This window comes from Harpia harpyja, chromosome 9 (genome assembly GCF_026419915.1).
Source record: "Harpia harpyja isolate bHarHar1 chromosome 9, bHarHar1 primary haplotype, whole genome shotgun sequence".
Lineage (NCBI taxonomy): Eukaryota > Metazoa > Chordata > Aves > Accipitriformes > Accipitridae > Harpia > Harpia harpyja.
In genome coordinates this window covers 20,219,386-20,240,391 of record NC_068948.1, presented here as the reverse complement: position 1 = coordinate 20,240,391, position 21,006 = coordinate 20,219,386, and the positions used below count along the sequence as shown (strand labels likewise).

The 21,006-nt window shown below is 38.6% G+C and overlaps 1 protein-coding gene across 9 annotated transcripts in view; it reads left to right on the top strand.

Annotated features, from left to right (window-relative positions):
- The window catches only part of SLC12A4 (solute carrier family 12 member 4), a 49,637-nt gene that overhangs the window by 3,232 nt on the left and 25,399 nt on the right, over positions 1-21,006 (top strand). For 3 of the 9 annotated variants that reach the window (XR_008236809.1, XM_052798228.1, XM_052798234.1), the window contains exons 2-3: positions 17,037-17,131; positions 19,299-19,430. Coding sequence is in view for 7 of the 9 variants with exons in the window: in XM_052798228.1 (XP_052654188.1) it covers positions 17,037-17,131; positions 19,299-19,430 (227 nt within the window). In the remaining 2 variants the exon portion in view is untranslated. Of the gene's footprint in view, positions 1-455; positions 1,263-7,553; positions 8,665-13,340; positions 13,619-14,370; positions 14,545-17,036; positions 17,132-19,298; positions 19,431-21,006 lie in introns of those variants that run through there. The other 6 variants (XM_052798232.1, XM_052798230.1, XM_052798231.1 and 3 more) reach the window with 5 other exon arrangements.

The following is a 21,006-nucleotide window of genomic DNA, read 5'->3' as shown; positions in this document are numbered from 1 at the left end:
ATTTCACTCTGACCTTTGTTTGTCATAGCCTTGGTTTTGAATGTTTTTTCTGAATTTTGATTTAGTTAGGACATCAGGTGGTGTGGTGTCATCTAAACACTACAGACGTGAAGCCATTCTGCAATAGAATTTCTTCTCAACCATTTCCATAAGAAGATGTTAGTCAGTGTACAATAATTTAGCCTTCCCAGATAGCTCCAGTGCCTACTTGTGAATAAAATCAGCCTTTTTTTTCTAAGCAGGTTCCATTGACTGCCACTGCTTGTAATAGATTTTGACATATTCCATTTAAAAAAAGAAGTACAAAGAATTATCCTGTGATCCTATGATGAACATGTGAACCCTGCTTTATGGATCGACAGGGATGAGAAATGTGAATTTGGCATCCCTTCAGTCTTTGAAATAATGCCAGCACATTAGGTTGGGTACACAGGGTAAGAAGAGGGACAGTGGGGCCTGAATAGTGTTTAAAAAAACCAAATAAGCTTTGCTTTAATAGGAATCTCAGCTCCACAGTGATTGTGCACCCTCTTAACCAAAGTGCGGCAATGTCATGTGTCCTGTGGGAAGTTATTTATCTTCCTGTGACTTTTGTTAGTGGAAATGAGACACTAATCAGCTTGGTGTCACTAACCAGCTTTGGTCAGCTGCCACCCTTGGTTTTTGCCAATGAATTGCTCTGCTTATGTTCCAGTTATTACATGGCTTCCTTTCAGCCCACAGTTTTCTAACTAGACTTGAGACCTTTTCCTCATGCTTACAGTCTGCATCAGTATGTACTTTTAAGCTTCTTGCTGGTTCACTGCTTTTTAATATGTGGTAACTTACTAGTAAAGGCTTTAAGTCTTTTGCAAGACTTGAAATAAAGCTCACGTAAAATATGTCTGAAGATACTTTCAATGGGGATACATAAATCACTAAAAAATTCCTTTTCAAAGTGCTTAATTCTTATGTGTAGGTGTTTTGGCAAAGTCCAGAGATAAAATTAGTCTTATAGTGAATTAGATACTGCAGCTAAATAGCAGTGACAGAAACATGTGTCCAAATATATTTTTGGTTATCTTAAACTCAGGAACTTCTGTTAGCAGCAGTGTGGGTAAATGGTGCTGTTGCTGTAGACATAGCAGGATATTTTTGCATAACCTTTGTAGCCTGTGCATCTTCAGCATTTTTCATGTTGCCTCAAAACTGCAGAAAGAAGTCATGGAGGAGGGATCCTGGGGAGGAGTTGAGGCAGCAGCTCTGAATTGTTTGGGAGGAAAGTAAGTAACCTGAGAATAGAAGTACACTGATGTCCGTGAACTGTCTCTTCTGGTGATTTGTGTAATATTGTCTTGCTGCAAATGGTATGGAGACTGCACCTTCTTCAATTTAGTTGCATTTTGACAAGAAAGGGGTTTTTTTCTGTTCTGCTTAGCTCGGCATCTGTTTTCCCTCTCTGTAAAGTTTAATGTGAAAATTTGGAAATATTAAAGGTGTCCTGTCGGTGCTAAATATGTTAATATTTGCTCCTGTTCCATAAATGATACTTGTGAGATACCTGTTGGATACACAGCAATGGTTATAATTTGAAATACAGATCCTGAAAGGGGTCTTAGCAGCACGGTCATCCCTGTGAAGTCCTGTTTGTTTTTTTTTTTTTTTCTCCTGTTTGTGCAGTTGGCAATTAGCACAGCACTGATAGCCAAACTCCAGAATACTTTTTTCAACAATACAGGTGTATAGATAAGTGGACCCTTGCTTCAGATAAGGAAAGAGTGCAGTATGTGAAAAATGAGAGTGGAGAAGTGCTTTGTGACAATTAGCTGTTCATAACACTTGGGTGGGTGAAGGAGGTTGGTATATACTTTCTTTATAGCCTGTAAGCAAAGGAATTTCTCAGATAAGCTTGTTTTAGTGGAGTCCATGGTGGATACCTGAAGTTTCTTTTAGCAGCTTGCAGTGTTGTAAGCTTTAATTCATCTATTAAAATGCTTGTCTAGGGAAAGAAAAAAGTTCATGTTACTGCATAAACTGTTACCTTTGCTAAGTATGTCTCATACCTCTTCTAATCTATGCAGTGATTAAGACAGAGCTGGAGAGGCTGCAGCTGTCCGATACCAAGGGAGTCTTGGTGCCAACTGCTGCTGGCCAGGAGACTTAGCTAAATATAGAAAAACATGGGCCTTTTTGTGGGTTCTCTGGTATTTCAGTTATTTGGAAAAGCTCTGGGAAGGATCTTTGTGATATGTCTAAGTGATTTGAAGGCAACTCCCATAACTGTGTATGTGTGGGTCTATGTTGCAAAAAACTAAGAGAAGATAGACAAACAACCTTCTGCTGGTCTTCTGTAGTTGCTGAATATTTGTGTTTCGGAGAACACCTGTATTAGAAGGCTAAGCAATTGCACATGAGAAGACATGGATTTTCCAGCTAATTCTACCTGCAAATGCTCATTTTGACTTGCTAAGCGCCCATTTCAAACTTGAGACTAAGTTTGGGGATTTTTTTACACGCTGAAGCTATATATTTTATTCAATCTCTTCACTTTTCTAAAGAAGTTCAAATACATTTTTTGGTTTCTTATATTGTGTTTGTAGTACATATCTCATGTATAAAATTGATCTCTGTGTGTGTTATTCAATTTCCCCTCGCAAAATTTCTTCAGTGTTTCACTTCCTTAAAGAAAACAGTGACATTTCCTTTTCCCCACTGCAACAAAATTAAAGAATACATTTTTGCATGCTCTTCAATGTAAAGTTTAAATTTGGCTTTTGCTCTAAAGTTCTGTGTAGAATGGGGATTAAGGTACTTTGCAGCCTCATTGACTAGGAAATGTTGCCAAACATAATAAATGCCGTTTGCTGAAGTTAAAGAACAGCAACCACCTTGAGGAAGATGAAACTTAGTGATCGCTGCTTTCTTTTTAAGTGCGTGTAAAAGAATGGAGGACACCCAGTGCCGCAGGGAGAGAAAAGCTCCATTTGATGAGTTTTCCCTTCTGAGACCAAGTTAAAGATTTACACCTGTTCTTGACTATGATGTAACAAATAATTTAATGTGCAGGCTGATTTATATTACAGAAAAATTTCTATTATCACCAATATGTGGGAGCAAGATTTATTTGATCAAAGGGTTTGTGTTTTCAACCTGTTGGTTCAAGGTTTTTCTTTAAATACTTCAATCTGTGACCTACATCCTGCTGGGATGATCTGTGAACTACGGAGAAAAAAATGCACCATTTTAAGCCATGGTCTAAAACCTATTGGAATTACATTTTGGGGATGTTTCCATTGTCTTCAGTAACCTTTGAATCGGCAATTTTGCATCTCTTAGTTCTACTGAGCTGATTTGTATTCTCACAGACATGAAAGTTTCGGGTTTTGGGTTTTTTTATTATTGTTTGATTTTGTAAAACCTCTTTCTTAATTACTAGTTTTCAATAGGCATCTGGTTAAATGATGCCAAGTGATCCATTAGCAATGAGTAGGACTGTCCTTGTTCTTTGACTTGAGCTGCTTTGGATGATTTCTTTCAGTATACTTGGATTTTGTCATGCATGGAGAACTGTGCAACTTTCACAGTGGCTGCTGTAGTGAATGCTGAGCAAACAATATCTTCTTTTTAAGCAAGCAAAATAACGAAATACCATACACAAAAAAATGTCAGTCTTTTAGCAAAATAAAATGCTTGACATACGTTTAATATGTTCTGTCTTTAAATATAAAAAGTCTACATGACAGCTCTTATAATGCATGTAGGGTAAACTTCTTCAGATTTTGGATATGATAGCATTTTATATAGTCTGGTGTGGTACAGAGTGTGCCATCCTCTGCACACCTGTCCGGAGGTTATTTTGTAGGCTGTCTACTGCCTATTTGCCCTCAGTGACTCTTATTTTAAACATTGTTTCCTGAGTCTCAAACTGTCACTTCCGAACCACAGAAAGAAGTTACTGGAGTTACAGGAATAGCATTTTTTTCCTAATAGGCCATGTAATAGGGCTTTAGATTTTGTGGTAGGTATTAGGTTTGGCCTGGAAAAGAAGACTGTTTGCTTTCTAGCGGTCTTAATTCATGTCTGAGTAGCAGAGGTATAGGTTAGAAAAGTTCTGGCAATACATTTTTTTCAAAATTTTTCTTTCTATAAAAGGTTCTTGGTGGAATGTTTTCTTAACCGTCTTTTGATCTTCATTCTGCTCTGTAGGACAGAGGGGTGGAGTTTGACATGCAGAATAAAGCGCTAATTGCCCCAAAAGAGCTTTGCCTCAGTTAGCTTATGGATGAACAGGAAGGTTGATAACTTGGCAGTTTTGCCAAGTTAGCTATGCTTTGCTGACTGGAGGCAGCCTAAGACTTGTTGGAAATGTAAATGAAATGGCATTTTGCTGAGCAGAAGATGAGAGGCCAGTGCCAGGCTGGGCTGGGCAGCTGGGGCAAGGGATGAGGGAGGAGGTTGTTGGTACTGGTGAGGGGACGGTCATCATCCCACCTTTGTATTGGTGGCCACAGTGCTCTAACAGGGAACTGGGAAGCTCACTTGCTTAGGGCATGGCTTAGTAGTGTTTCCAAAGGTATTCAGATTCTGGGTTTGCCTTATGTCCCCTGGAATTTTGTCCATCAGGTCCATCCCCTTGAATCCAGAATGCTTAATTTGCCCCATTCTCCCAGCTCCACTCGAGTGACCTGCGTTGTCCTAGAAGCCCAACTCTTTCATCGATTGACATGTGGTCTGTAATATAATTAGGATGCAATTCATTGATTACTTTGAAAATTAGAATCAAAGCTGTAGGCTGATGTTGGAAGCTGGCTTGCAGGGGACTGTAGCAGAGATTGTATAACAAGATCCTGGGAGAGGAGAGATGATGCAGAGCTCTCTGTTTAGGGCAGAGGCATGCTGTACTATGTATATGTTCAAGCTAGTTACGCCTGAACAAAACTGTATGCGTTGGCTTTTTTTTTTTCTACAGTCTAATTGCCAACCTTTGTTTTCCTCTCCTGCCAGCGGCCAACAATTTCTTGTGTTTATCTGAGGGATTTAGAACATCATTCAATCATTACAGATACCTCCTTATCATGAAGCAGGTTAGACCATCTAAACTTTTGCCTTTCAATTCCGTGTCAAAGGGGGAAAAAAAGGTTTTTATGGTGTGCTGTTGGAAGCTGCCCATTTGTTGAGTTAGAGTAACTCCTAAGGAGGGCAAACTTGTTGAGACTTGCACTTGCATACTTTAAATTGCTGTTTGCTGCAGTAAAACACAATTTTTATGCCCTGGAGTCTAATTGTTTTTCATAAAATTATCTATAGCAGTGCTACTTTGTGTTATGACCCTGTCTCTGCCTGCTAGCTGAGCAGCCCGGAGCTTAGTTACTGGGTGCAGAGTCCACCTCCGGATTTCCGTGTAGGAGGTCAGATCTGAGGCAGGACTAGGAGTAATTCAAGAAGACAGTGTAGCTGCTGCTGTCTCTGATGGAGGACAGCACATTACTGTTTCTCCTCTGCATTCTACCTTTGCATTCAGGAGCTTTGCCTTCCTGAACCACTTCTAAATAATATAACTGGCATCACTTTTACTACTACTTGCTACAGTATGTATTTGTATCCGGAGTCGATGTAAAGTATAAAGGTAGAAGTTCTTATAGTCTTGCAGGTCTGATTTAAGAACCTATTGCTCCTGAATTATTTTCAGCTTTCTCCTGCTAAGGTTTTCGCTGTCCAGTCTGTGATTTTACCGTATGAAGTGTTCAGCAGTAATACTACTTGTCTGTCTCACCCCAGCAGGATCCTTTCCTTTCCCTTGATGCATATTCATGTTCTGCACCCTGTACTGGGACATGATCTCCAGGGCACAGCTGTTTCTAGAGCATCACAAGCCAACTGTTGCCAACCATATCCAAATTCAATTCCCACATGGATATAACTTGTATCTTGGCTACTTTGCCTAAGCAGACACAAACTATTCACTTTTGATGTAGCTGTATGTTCCAGAGAATGCGGTGGCTATATCAGGGATTAATTTCAGGGACATTACAGCCAAACATGAAAGGAGGTATAGTTAAGCTATGTTTGGTAAATCCCAATGCTGTGTAACCAGATAGTGGTGATTATCTGCCTTCTGCTAAGGTGTCTTTCAGCATACATGCAGGGAACTTTAAAGCTGTAACTCAAGGCGACACACAGAGAATAATTTAATTGCAATATTTTGCCTTTGCCCTTTTAAGACACTGTATTCTGGACTTTGTGGTAGAAGCATCTGTTTAGCAGGAGTAAGCTCACTGTTATACGTCCTGGAGTTTCTTCTGACTTAGATTCTGTTATAGGTGCTTGATTTAATTCCTGACTGGTGGAGCAGAAAACAAGTGATCTAATGTTGCCCGTTGCTCCTTGAAGAGTTTCTGTAAGTGAATGTGCTGTTCTCAGTTTGTTCTGATGCTCTTGCAAACTGTTGAACTTTTTGTAAAATCATGATAAAAGCCACTGTGGCTTCTCCAGATACCTGACTTTGTTTTGGTCTGTGCTGTGTGTTGCAGTGTGAAATATTTTGTGCTATTTTGGAAGACCTGTGAGCTCTTTATAAATGTGTGTTTGAATATATGTATTTTACAAGTACTGTGGTCTGTTGCTTATCATGTACAATGTCGGAGCGTTCTCCACCCTCTAAAATGTTCAGTGGGATGGATTAACTTAACTTTGCTTGGAGAAGTCTCATGCTGACTTGTACTTTCTTTAAGTATTATGACTGGAGTTAGAGTGAGTTTTGGCTGTTTGTAGCACTTCACACTGCAAGGTCAGCTCTTCATCCTTGGAGCATATACAAGTTTAGCCCTTTTTCGTCTTTCTCTTTTTATTTTTTATTATTTTTCTTTTCTTTTTTCCTTAGTTAAAAAAAACCCCTCTGTTTTCACATGGAACAAAGTACTTCTTAAATGTAAGAAAAATCTGATATTCAGCACTTTCTATATGAGTTAACTGAAAACTTAATAAAACATTCAGGGCTTCACAATAAGCTGTAACCGATTACAAATGTCTTTCTACTGTCTTCCAGGAATGGATAGTAGATGTCTGTTAATGTACATTATATAGTATGTAATGCATAGAATGTACATACATTGAAAATTTCAAAGTAATTAAACCTCCTCTTTTGTTATTTTCTGTATGTCTGGAGAAGCTTGGCACCCTGGCTCATTTCTCCTCTATTTCCACTTGTTTCCTGTAGGAAGTTTTTTGAGCTGGTGGCAATATTGTCTTAATGATTGTCACCTATCTCCTTGTTCTCACTCCATGGTTTGTGCTTGTACAGTTGTTTCTTTGGCACATGTTGAGCTGGAGAAGGGAGTGGGTATGTCTGAAATTGTGGTGTGTGTTGTGGGGTTGGTTTTTTTTTTTTGAGTTTGGATTTTTTGTTGTTGTTCTCTCATCTTTCTTACTGCACAGCCATGGTCAGCTGAACAGGTACAGGGCTGAAATCAATTTTCCATATCTGGTATTGGAGAGAAAGGCAAACTGAATATCGCATGGAATCTGTGTGCTGGTCTCATAGATGTACGTTGCTGTCTCTCAGGGAAAGTGGGAACATTTTACAGCAAGGTTAGAGGCTTTTCCTGAGGCAGGGAAAATGCTAGAATGCTTCTGCCTATATTGTGATGCAGGGGGTGCTGTATCTGAGGTGCCTTCATGCATGTGAAGGGACGGAGTTTCAGGGAGGATAGTCGTGAGAAATGATTTGGAGTTGTTCCACATGAAAGAACCTCTGAAGTGGATTACACTGAAGTACAAAGGTTGTTTTTATAGTGTTTCTTTCAGCTGGCAGTGACAAGTTATATTATGAAAGCTCTTAAGTGATGTGAGTTCCTAAATCCAATTTCTCAAAAGTGACTTGGCATCTTTAATTACATAGGCATTCTTGGTGATTGCACCTACTGTACAATATAGTTAAGTCTCAGTGTGGTGTGTGCTGGTATCCAGAGGACCTCCTTATGAATGAGCAGAATGGAGTGGATTCTGGTAATTATGAACTGGTTAGAATCATTAAGTTAGTATTTACTTAGGTATCTTACATAAACCTCCATTTCATTCTGCTGATGTGCTTTTTTGTGATCTTGCATATGATTCGTCCATTAATGGGTAATCATATTAAAACGTATTGAAGATGGAAAGAAATACATCACTGTTTTCACTTGAAAGCTGAAATGCCTGGAGGGCTAACGTCACAGCTATACTTTTCATGGCATTAGCAGGTTTAAAATGCTGTCTGATTCCACACTCAGCGAGCAGCAGATTTGTGGCACACACTTTTCTGAATAAGTGTGCAAACAGCTGGTAATGTGCCTCTTAAATGTGGCTGGGTTTGGATTTCACAAATAGCATTTTCAGTAAGATCCTGACATTTGTATATTTTCTCAGTGTTAAAAGGATTATAATGTTAGGATTGTATCAGTGTTGTCTTAGCTTTCTGTAAGAAACCCTTTTGCTTGCTGAAAGAGATCAGTCCCATTCAGCATTGCAGCCAGCAGTCAGTTTGTCAGAGGAGGTGGAAAAAAGTTCTTTTGGGAATACGATATTATTAAACTTGTCTGATCTTCAGGACTTCACAGAGAAGGCATTTATTAAAGCATGTACTAAGAGCAGAAAGAAGAATAATGATAAACCAAATTACTGAAAATGGCAAAGAGCTATTGCTAAAGGGTAAGTACTTCACGCTGATATTAATACCTACAAAGGATTATAGTGTTCTGAAACTATCAGTGTATCTTAACTGAAGAATAAAATTATTGCGCTCTCTGAAACACAGGATTATTAAATTGCAAAATCCTTTGAGTTGTGTGGTATCAGTCAACTTGATTGGTAAAGCTGTTCTCTAGTTTTGCAAAGTACAGTAGAAGTCTGATAGTAACTTCACACGTGTTTATCTAGGGATAAATCAAACATCTGTGCTTAATTGCACACTTAATTCTGTTCCGTGGTACAGCCTAACTGTTGCATAGGTTGTTGTCTGGGAAAGCTTTGGCTGTTTCTTTCATGCAGAACACAAACAAATGCAGTCTTTAGAACTCTGAACTGTTTCAGAGGAACTAATATATTATCAACAATACAACTTTTTAATTTACTTTGTGGTAAAACTGTGCTTTGTTTGTGTCGCTTTTGTAGATGCCAAAGCTGTTGCTGTGATTATAAATGTGTACATGGTATCTGCAGTGTAGTGTGTAATGAATTTTAAGAAGCACGCCTTTACTTGTTGGGTAAAATTCAGTAAACTCAAAACTTTAATGACAGTGTCAATTTAACAGTGAAGTAAGTAATGTTACGTGTTAATCTTAAAATGGTGAATGAACATGTTATATTCTTAAAATACCCATTAATGTCAATAGTTTGGCTTTTAAGCTGCAGTTTCTTATGGAAGCATGTGTCTGGGTCTGGCATGTGGGGGTTCAGTGTTGTCAGCGTAACTGATAGTTTGAGCCTCTGTTTGAAGTACAGAGGATCTCTTTGCTTCCTAAAAGCTGTCCAGGTAAAGATCTGTCTGTTCATTCTTCTATTCTTTCCTCTCATACAGCTTTAGTGTCCCAGTTATCTAGTGCAACTTTGGCCTTTATTTTCATAAAATACTGGGTCAGCCTGGAATTTACAGCTCATGTTTTCTGCCGCCTTCAGTGAAAAAGACCTGGTAGCCCAAGGTCTTAAGTGGACTGGCATTAACAGATTTCAGTTAGTTATTTCATTACCAATGCCTAGTTTGTAGTGTGAATGAGTGTTATCTAACTAGATGCAATGCTATTTATTCGTGTTTCTCCTATTTCTGATGTAAATATAATACTCCTAATAAAAAAACCACCTAAAACACCACCCCACCCCCTAACTCGAAGAACTTAGTAGTTTTAAAAATATTTTAGAAATACTTCTTGTTTCTGGCTAGCTGTGTGTTGTCCATGGAGAAACAAACATTTCTAATAGGCTGTCTTTTTAAAAATTATTATTAATAATAATAAATAAGATCTCTGCTTTGGACTGTTACTGATGTTGGATTGGGATTTTTGCTAAGCAGTTGAAAGTGAGTAATTTAAGAAAAGTGATATCTGATTTCTGTTTATGAAATTTATAGATAAGGATCTCTACAAAAATATAATTGTAAATTGAATAATTTGTTATAGTCTCCCGAATGAACCAAGAAAGAGGTTTCATAACAGTTCTGAGAGTGAATAAGAGTTTTGTTTAGCCCAGCCACTTCTGAGGAGCCATGTAAATGAAGTATATAAGCAGATTTAGAATGTATTTGACATCAAATTGTCATCTAATTGTTTCTTGGGTTATCTTAATATGACAGTCTCCTTATACACTTCAACAATACTCTTGAATGCTTTGCTGCTGAAATGTGGAGATATCAGGGTTCTTGAACTACTAGCAAAGGCCAAGAAACCTGTTTAGGGTTTTCTGTTCTTCAGCAATACTCAGTTCTGCAAAACTTTACTGCAGGTGGACAATGAGAAGAATGCTATCTGAACGTAGCACAGCCTTTTGGAGGGAACCAAGTTTTATCTCACAATACAAGTGCTTGGGAAAGTAGTATCGTTGTTAACATCTGGAAAGTGCTTTCTCAAGAACTGCGTTAGAACAGTTTCTTTTGTAGAAAGAAACAAACCAAAACCCTAAAGTGTAATAAAAATGGACACGGACAGCTCTTTACATTAAAACTTTATCCTTAAGGCTGTGAACAAATGTCTAAAAATAATGTTGTGACTAATAAAATTGCCTGATTATGCAAGGAAGAAATACTCTACATGAAAATAATTTCTGTTTGCAGCAATCCCATTGTTCCTCTAACTTTTTTTTTCCTGTAGAATACCTATCTTGGCTGTATTCATTTGCTTCTAGGTCTTGTGAGAACAGTAAGTATAGCAAATCTATTTTGTTTTTGTGGTCAAAAAATCAAACTGAATTCTGGCCTAATTACCAGTTGTGTAGAGATTTGCAGAAGATCTTGACACATGAAAATCTGGAAAAGCATAAATAAATTTGAACAGAACTAACTTGCTTTTGCTTTCCGAAGTGGGATAAATTTTGCATACCTTAAGCCATCTATAAATTAGGTTTTTATTTAAGTTAGGCTCTCTGTAGAGGAAATTTGCAGCATGCCAAGGTGCATTTACAGGAGAGGCACTCCAGGGATCAGCTAATTGAGCCATCTCTTTCTGAGTAAAAAGCAAGCCTGCATGATTAGTTGAGTATAACTGCCTGCTGTTTAGGTAGCTGAAATTAGGTTAAAGGAAGCCCACGTCAACTGCTTGGGTATCAACTCTAATTTCTAATCTTAGATTCCAGTGTTACTTGTAGATGGAATATTAAAAATATGAATGATTGAGTATTTTTTTTAATTAAAAAAAGTCTAAGCTTAAATAATGTTCTCTCTGTATGAAAATGGCTTAGCTTGTGTCCCTAGCTATCACGGGCTTTGTGGCCAGTGATGCTTGGTAAAATAGTGTCTGAATGACAGAAAAAACTGGTGTTAGCTGCTATACAGTCTATTTCATTACAATTTTTTTTTTTTTTTACTGTGGCGTACACAAACGAGTCTGTGCATGCATAGTACAGTTACAAGTGAGATATTAGTTCTTATGCTGCTCCGGAAATTAAATTACATTGAGGGAAGGAGTGTTGGACTGTCCTTCGAGCTGGTTTTCTAGTAAGTATCTGCTGTTTGTCAGTTATAGAGGGGTAAATAAACCAATGGGTTTCTTTCTTTGTGAAGCCTAACATTTCAGTTCTAACTCTGATTTGTACTCTGATTCACGCTAAAATTCTTTGCAGAAATTTAGCCCCTTAGTTAAGATTTAGCTCTTGATATTTCAGGCAGGGAGGATTATGGCAACTCTGCATGCCATCGTCACAGGTCGTAGCCATATCTGGAGCTTTGTCCAGCTTGCCTGCCTAGCAAAGCATGTCTGAAAGTCTGCGCATTCCTTTGGAGGTACTGTGAGCATGGTGTATGGGCCTCTACCAACTTGCATTTATTTAGCTCAGATATATGCCTGTAAAATAAAAAGTGGCATAAGTTTGTTATCAAAGTTCAGCCCTCTTGGGATTTTTTTTTTTTTTTAAATGTTTTAAGCCTTACTGCAGCTTAATTAGCATTACTATTTTTTTTCACTTCTCCTGTTGTCTGCACTGGCTAGACTAAAGCTAGTCAGACTATGTCCATCTGTGCTTTCAGCGTGCCTTAACTTGTCAGGTAGGTAGAGCCTCCATAAGTACTAGGTGAGCGTCTCTCTGAGTTAGTCATGTCCAAAGGGAAAGATCTGAAGTTGTTTTAAGATGTACTAATTTCCACTTATTTAACTGAACATGATGAAGTAGGGGAGTGGTGGTTTTCTTTAAGGGAGTTCAGAAACTAACAATAGAGAATAAAACCTCGACAGGTCGAGTCATGCAACCGTTCCTGCCACCTTCTCACAGGGATGATTATTCTTTCAGTAGTCTGGCTGAGTAGACTTTATCACTGTGAAGCTTCCTGGTCTTTCTGTACCATAGTCTCACTGTGCCTAATTGTTCAGCTTTCGTTTATCCTCACTAATCTGTCTGTCTTACAGTTACTTTTGTATGTGTGTTTTGTCTGTAATTCTCTCTAAATTCTGGTTTTCATCCCTGTTACTAAAGAAAACACAATGGCTTGCATGAAAGACTTGCACTCAGTGTGCTCAAGCAGTGAAACTGTGTCTCTCTGGCCTAATCTCCTTCCAGAAGGAAAGCAGGGATGTGAACACTGTCCTCTGTGTTCTTAATATTTTTTTTTTTTTTTTTTTTTTTTAAGGGCAACATAAACCTTTTGGAGAACAACAAAATAAAACCAGTCAGTAGAATATCCGCTACAGTTTTGCCACAGTGTTTTTTCTTAGCAATGAGATAAAAGTTAGGCAGAAGTTTGGACACCCATTTATTGCTTTTATTCTGTTTCCTGGGCTTGTGTGTTGGTTTGTATGGGAATATGCACACTTAGGATTTTTAGGTTTTGTTCCATGGACCATCTTTGATGTTTTATGGAATTCAGGTGATCCACATGATGATGAACCTTGTTCTATAGACCTGTGTCCATACCTGAGTAGGAGAGCTCTAAAAAGTTCAGGGAGCTATGGTGGAGATGTTTAGATAAACTGTACAATTGTAGTGGTGGCTGCAAGTAGAATTATTTGGCTTGGAAGAGAACTGGTAGCATTCAGAAATAAAATGCCTTAGTTATTGAAAGTTAATGAAGACTGAGAAGCAATGAAACAAGTGAAGAGGAAACATTAACCTATTTGGAATATAGCTTGCCTGCCTCAAAAATTGAGATTAATTGGGGACTAAGGCAAATAAATTATTCTCTATTGCAGAGTATGTAGCTCCCTCTTTAAGAAATGTTCCTTGCAAAACAGTCTTGCATGATGAAAACTAACACCACATAGCTACTGTCCAAGACCAAAGACTTGATAACTAAGAATGTGGAAAACTGTACGCACGTCACAAGATGGGGCTTGCCCAGGAGACTTCATGCTTCAGAATATAAACTGTCCTCGTGTGAAGCTGGGGCAAGAATTCCCCGGAGTAGCTTTCCGAGGTCACCTCCACTCCTTTCCAAAACTGATGGAGATAACAAGCTCTTCCCATGCAAGTAAGTCGTTTTGAAGCTGCTGGTATTGCTCATTGGCAGACAGAATATACTAGACCAATTTTTTTATTGCAGTACGTATTTTATACTGTGCTGCAGTCCATTCCGTTCTGTTTTGTCAAAGTACATTTGTGATTCTTGTTGAGGAAATAGTTATCTGCCATAGGTTTTACTCATGAAATTGGAAACAATATGGAAAGAGAGAAAATGAGATGAACTCTTTGATGTTGTGATTTAGGATGTGTCTGAAAAGTAGAGATTGTACCGAACATGCAGCTGTGGTGAAGATGATTTTGGCTATCATTTAATTAGCTGTGTTTAACTTAGCAATGTAGTACTCTTCTTGAATCGGTACACATCTCTGCAGCACCCAGTTCTACCTATCGGTGAAGTTAAAATAGGATGTCATTGTAAAGAACTTAAATATAAACTTAAACTCCTTTGCTTCCTGTTGAAAGTGTACGGTGTTTGAGAGGGGGTTTAATGTGGCACTTCACTGGATCAGTAGAATCATGCAGTTTGAAAGTTCACTTTTATTTTTGCATTGTCAGCAGTAATTCATAATCTGTATATACTTTCAGGATAATGGAGCTAGTGCTGTGAATGTGGTAAAAAGCCAGCTGTATTTCTTTATCATCTGAACTTTTCCACCGAGAGAAAAATGTGCCCTAGCAATTGCAAAAACAATGCTCCATTTCCAGTCACTAGTTCTACTGATTTTTCTATTGCAGTTTGCTTGCTTTGGGCTGCCTTTGTGCAGGAAGATGTATAAAGCAAGCACACCAAGGAGTCAAATTCAGAGGGAAGGTCTGATGGGAAGGAATTGGGTGATGCTTGAAAATGCAAATGGAGAATGAAAGAGGAACTGGAAACTCTTTTTGAGAGTGAGCGAGCTTCTGAAGAGACCAATTGTGAAAAATTTACTGGAGGTAAAATTAAGATGCATCTAAAAAATAATGCCAATTAACTTGAAGATTCATCTTAAGTCACTGGTCTTTGTCAGGCTCAGGGAGGTGGTTTGAAGTAATCTTTCTTAACTAAGGATAGGTTATACCGATGACAGTAACGAGAGGCTTGGTGTTTTGAAAAAGCAAAATAATTGTCATCTTATATAAAAATCTGAGATTGAATGTATGAGTTATCTTGACAACAGTATGATTTTATACATAAAAAAGGTGAGAGTTTCTGTAAGCATTACAAGTAAAAGAGCAGCCATTATACTTTATTGAGACAGTGGTAAGCTGCATCTGTGAGGTAAGGTTCCTGATGGAAGAACAAGGAAAACTAAGACAGCAAAGAATTGATTTAAAAATCACTCAGTGATTTAAAAAAAATTAAAAAAAAAATCAGTTTGATTTTTCAAACATTCAGTTACCAGAGCTAGTATATAGGAAATGAGGAAATCATGTTACTCATGACCTTGCTGTGTTTGGTAAGTGTAATGATGAGAAGATACTGCACAGACCAAAGTCTTCAAGAATCAAGTAGACAGTATTTCTGATGATGTCATTATCATTTGCACCTGTGTGCAGCTTCATGAGTAAAACCTATATAGCATATAACTCCATGTCCTCAGCAAAAATCGCAAATGTACTTCAACTACAGTAGGGTAGAACGGACTGCAGCACAGCCTACGATTCATACTGCAACAGAAGTGATCTTGTATACTCGTTGTGTCAGTAGTCATAACAAATAACAGCAAGCAAGTAGTTTTTGCAGCTTTGTAGTGAATATTTACCTTTGCTGAGGTTGATAAGCATTGTATTTTGATGCTGTGTTGCTAAGCTTACTGATACTTTTCTAGTCATGCAAAAAATTCTACAATGTACAGCAATGTGAACATCTCTTACCTGTAGGTGGGGTCAGCAAATAAGCTGAGCCCACTTGTGCAAGGCAACTACTAATTAACATTTTGGTGTTGTCAGAGCTGTGAGAAAAGCAATAGACACAAACATAGCAGACTGCTATCTACCAATATTTTTTGTCAGCTAAGTGTTTAATTCTAGAAGCTTAAAAAGACCTGTTTGTGAATATTGTTTTTCCAACAGTTTTGTTCAAATCACCTGTGAGCAATTTCCAGCAAATCATGCTTCTTTCCATGCATCCCTACCCCTCAGTAGGAATAGTACTGAACTTTCTCATAATTTTTTCACTTATAGCAATTACTTTTGTAACAGTGTGGTATATGCTGATTGCTGTGTGTCTTCTATTTGCCTGTTAGGTTCATTTTGTAAGTTGATTCAGATTTCAAAATGCAGAGACACTTCCACTTCAATTATATTAAAATAATTTAGTGTAGCCTTGTTGAATTGATTACCTTAATTATTGAAAATATGCACCAAAAAAATCCAGCTGTTTAATATCTTGCTTTTTATGTATTCGGTGTACAATACTTCTTTAGCTTGCAGTATTTTCATTTGAGATAATAAGTTTTTTTCTTTAATTTTCAATTTCTTTAGTGGTTACTATTTTGTAAGTATTAAAAAAAAAAAAAGTATTCCTTGAATTGATCCTTTCTTAAGGAGATACTCTTGGAAATCTCTTTAGTTTGCATTGGCTGAAAGAGCAGGGAGTGAAGAGTTACTGCAGGCAAAAGAAAGGAATTTTTGTTTGTCAAGCAGAGTGCAATGGGAGCCACAGGTCCGAGAACTTCTGAATGCTGGAATCAATTAAATTTTCTTTTTCTTTTTTTCTCCAGAGCTCATTTTATACTATAGTGTCCTTAAATTGTTTTTTTTTAAGTTACTAGTTACAAAAAGCTCTATTGATTTTTCCATGTTATCTTTTTTTTTTTTTTAAACATTGTTCATTGCGTATGTGAACGCTTTTACAATAAGGGTAAAAGCATCATGAAGTGAGGACATTTGGTGTCTAGGATTAGTGGGCATAGTAAAAAAACAACAACAAAAAACCACCAACAACAAAAAAAAGGGGGGACTTTGGTTGATATTTACCTGTATTGTAATAGCAGAATCTAGTTTTTGAATTGCTCAGTCTTACTAAATCTACATAGTCTGTTTGGACATACTGCTCAAAAGTTGCTCTTAGTATTAGTAATGATTTCTAAGTGCGCGGGAACTGTCTTTTCACTTGTCCCTGTTCTATATAAGAAAGTTATAAAAGGGAACGTTAGAGCATAAAGGCGCAAGTAGTGTTTTAGCTGTGACCCTGCTTGTAAATTTTACTTTGAGGTGGCTATTTATTCTAGTTTAATGAAAACGGAGGAGTAGAAATAGAAAAAACTCTACCTTGAGGGTAATACTTCTGATATTGATGACATTGCGTAACTAGATATTAAAAAGAAACAGATTTAATTGACCAAAGAAGTTTATTCCCCATGGGTTTTGTCAAGGTTACAAAATTTCCTTGGGATATGTGTCTTTCTGCTCTTACCAAAACCTGCTGCTTTTTTTCTTTGCAGGTCATGGCAACCATAAAGAAAACAGTCCTTTCCTGAACAGTTCAGAAGCTGGCAAGGGAGGTGATTACTATGACAGAAATCTGGCCTTGTTTGAGGTAATTTCTAACTGTTTTTCATACTTCTAATATGATTTGTGATCTTCCAAGATGGCAGGGATTGAGCACATTGTATTAAGTGGAAGAGAGATCGTCGCAAAGTTCCAGGCTGTGGGTCTGTACCTAACTCACTGCGTGACTAATCTAAAAGCTAGTGGTGTGTTAGGGGTATGCCTACAAAGTAGCAAAATATAATGGTACCAGAGGTGACCTGAATAATTTAGATAGCGAAGCTGTGGCACTGTGGGCTAATCAGTGTGGAAAATGAGCATGGCCTGATTTACTGTGTTAAGAAGGACCACATTACTCTGTAGGAGAGTGCCTAAATGCAGGTACTCAGATTAGCCTGGGTATCCTGTATTACAACTGCAGTATATCAGTAATATGGATTTCTCCCCCACATGCTTTTTTGTGGGTGTAGGTCTGTTGTCCAAGGTACCAGTAGGCAGAGATACCCTGTGTGATGAAAAAGCTCAGGTATTGTCACCACTTGGGAGGGCGAGGCAGGGTGGTCTGACTGTTTCCACGTGGAAGTAAGGAGGACCAGGCTCTCATGTGGGAGGCCAGTTGGAGCTACACCAAGTCCTGCAGCATCCTCCTCCAGATCTTCACCTCACTGGCCACTGCATTAAATTCAAATATATCATGGTGTGCTAAGACCAAGTTTCTAAAAAATGTTTTCAGAAGCTCAGGTGCTGGGGAGTGGTGCAGAGAGTCATTGTATGGCTCTGCAGCTGCTTTCCAGCTGTGCTGCTGAGTTACAGCTTCACAGCAATACCGGCAATGTGTACCCTGTGTTTCGCGTTCTGAGAACTCGCTGTGGGGCAGCCTGAGCTGGCTCTATACCCCGCCAGGTTGGCGCCTGCAGAGTTCAGCTGCGTGGCATAGAGCCTGGACAAGTATAACTAACCTACTGCTAGATAGGAAATCACCATGGAAATGCTACAACCATGTTTGCAGGCAGTGTGCTTGAGCTAAAAGACTTTGAAGCGTGCTCCCAGCTGTGGTGTCTCCTCCCTCCAAGGCATGGTAAACCTGTGATCAGGATAAATTGTAGGGCATGGAGAGTTGGCCACTTGTGACATGGCTGCTGCTAGTCACACGCCTGCCTCTTTCAGAAGCAATAACACAGTACCACACCAGGTCTGCAGGCTCTTTCTGTGGTACTGAAGAGAGGGAGGAGCATCCCAAAGGCCATGCTGCTCAACTAACTGAACAGGAAGCATGTGTTGCCTCAACCTCTTTCTGGAAGGAATTGTAATCAGATTTTTAAAGATGTGAACATCAGATCAGATCAGAGGAAGGAGTAAGAGAAGGAGCGCTTGGCTCATGGCATCTGCTTAGCCATTTCGGGTCAGTGTCTGCATTAGGTCAGAGCACATAATGCTACCAATCCTACCAGAAACTGTTTGTAATGATACATGAAGATATGATACAACTCCAGACAGTGAAATCTTTCTTAATTTTTTTTCCTGTGTAAAAAGTTGTTCTTTTTACCATGCATCGCTTACTGTGCAATTAGACATGCAAGACATTTTAATTTCAAAGAGAAAGGGGAAAGGAATGATTTTGTTCTGATTTCTTTTTTTTTCTTTTTCTTTTTTCCCCTTGAAGTTACTTTCAGAAACTAAAGTTGGATGGGATGAATGTAAAGGTGTGAGGCCTCCGTAAACGTGGCTTCTGGGATTTTTATCTAGATCCACATGAATTAGGTGACATAGTTTGAAAAATGTAATAGAATTATCGGAGTGCATGCCTGCCTACAATGACCGGAGTTTAATCACTAAGTCTCTGATTTGTTTGGCAACTTGACCTTTTTAAAAGCATATATGTTGATGTAAGCTGACATTAGAGATACATGCAAGGTATACCTTCATTTTCTTACAGTCCCAAGGCTCTGACTTCTTTATTGCTGTAATTCATGCAAAGGTGCATACAGTGCAGACCTGTTGGCATAGCTTTTTTCTGTCAGAGTTGCCCTCCTTTTAGAAAAGTAAATCTTCTCATCAGTGGTTCAGGCATAATGAAATATTCTGTCATTCCCTGGGTGATTTTCCTGGTGTGTTTGTTCCCTGGCACCCTCAGGCATGCCAAGGCAGGCGTGACCCCAGCCACTCTTCATAAATGCTGTGAATTGCAGAAGTTGACTAGTTGTCTTCTTCCACAGGAAGAACTTGATATACGACCAAAAGTGTCATCTCTGCTTGGCAAGTTGGTCAACTACACAAATCTTACCCAAGGTGTTAAGGAACATGAAGAAGCAGAAAGTACTGATGGCTCGAAAAAGAAAGTATCAAAAGTAAGTAAAGATTCTCTCCGTGGCCAGCCGATGAATGGGATGATTGCCTGTGTGATTTTTGGGGAGCTGGACTCCTTTCTGCTTTATCTTAATGTCTGTCAGGAACCATGACAGTGTTGCAAAGAAATAACGTAGAACTCTGTAGGTAACCAAATGTTACCAAAGAATTGGGGCAGATGCAGTGGTTAAGCACTGTGCCCTACGGTGCAGTTACATACACTTGGTATGGATTTAGGTAAGGAGCATAGGCTTTTAGTGGTGAATTGAATAAACAACAAAACAAAACGCCCAGCTTTTTCCTAGTGCTGTTTTAGCTGCCCAGCAGTATCTGACACATCTCTGCAAGCCTGGTAGGTATGACACAGGACTTGCAGGAGGCAACACCCTTCTAGAGCAGTGGGTGGAGGTCAGATAGGACAGCCTGCGGCAGCTCAAGAGTCATTCTCTTGTTAGGCACTTAGGCAACTGATTTCTGCCCCAAAGGATCTGCATTTAGATGGTTAGCCCGTTTGGGCTGGCCTTGTAATAACTAGGTAGAAGGTGGGGACTGATTGTTGGTAGTTAGATTTGTATCAGGAGGGCTATGTTCTAACTGCTCTTCTTAGTGCTCTGGCAGTCAGGCAAGTGTTTCAGTTAGTGCTAAACCCTCAAGTGGTGTGGTTGCATTTTATGGCACTTGCAGGCCTGTCATTGTGCTTGCAAATTTTGTCAAAAGAAAGTTTTCCAAAAAAGTAAGATAGCACTTGAAACAGATTTTATAGTACTGCCCTGTCAAAGTTGAGCCATTTCAGAAAGAGATGGCAGTGATAAAGTTGAAAAACAGCACATTGTTCTCAAAGAGAATGCATGTTACCCCATGCTGAAAGCTGGATTCCAGCTTCCTTGCTCACACTCCAGTTCCTTGCTCTGCACGGTTTTGCACTGGGATTAACAAAGTTGTTTAGTCAACACGAAGTTTAAAACTCAATTTTATCTGAGACCGCACACACTAAAGTGCTGTAATATTGTGGTTAATATGACATCATTACAAGACTGAGTGAAGGTCTTCTGGGTGCAGTAACTGCTTTCTAGTATTATAAGCTTACATTAAAAAAGTAATTTAAGCATTTTAACTGTCAGTTTCTTTTGTGTGGTACTTGGTGTTATACTAATTGCTGAGTCTGTCCAAAGTTTTTACCTTGGCATTACTAACATGAAATGTCAGCTGCATCTCTGTTTTAGCATGCTTTTGGTGGGAATAATGTCAGGCATCAGCTGTTAATATGGTGGTGTTGCATAATTAAAATAATTTTCAGCCTCTTCCTATCAAAAGCAGATCGATTGTTACCCTAACAAAGATAGAATGGAGGGGGATACAATAGGTACAGTCCTTACTATTTTTAGAAAGTTCTGATCACTTTTGCTGTTTTATTTCCTCATTAATTGCCTGACCAGAATACCAGCGTAAGATGCAGTCTAATCTGAAAGCTAGTCGCTTACTTCCCTGTTGGAGAAAGAATTGGGAGAATTTCGTGACGGGTCTGTAGTGTAAAGTCGGTTAAAGCAAATGCAGTATAGCTTCATAAGGTAAAAATGG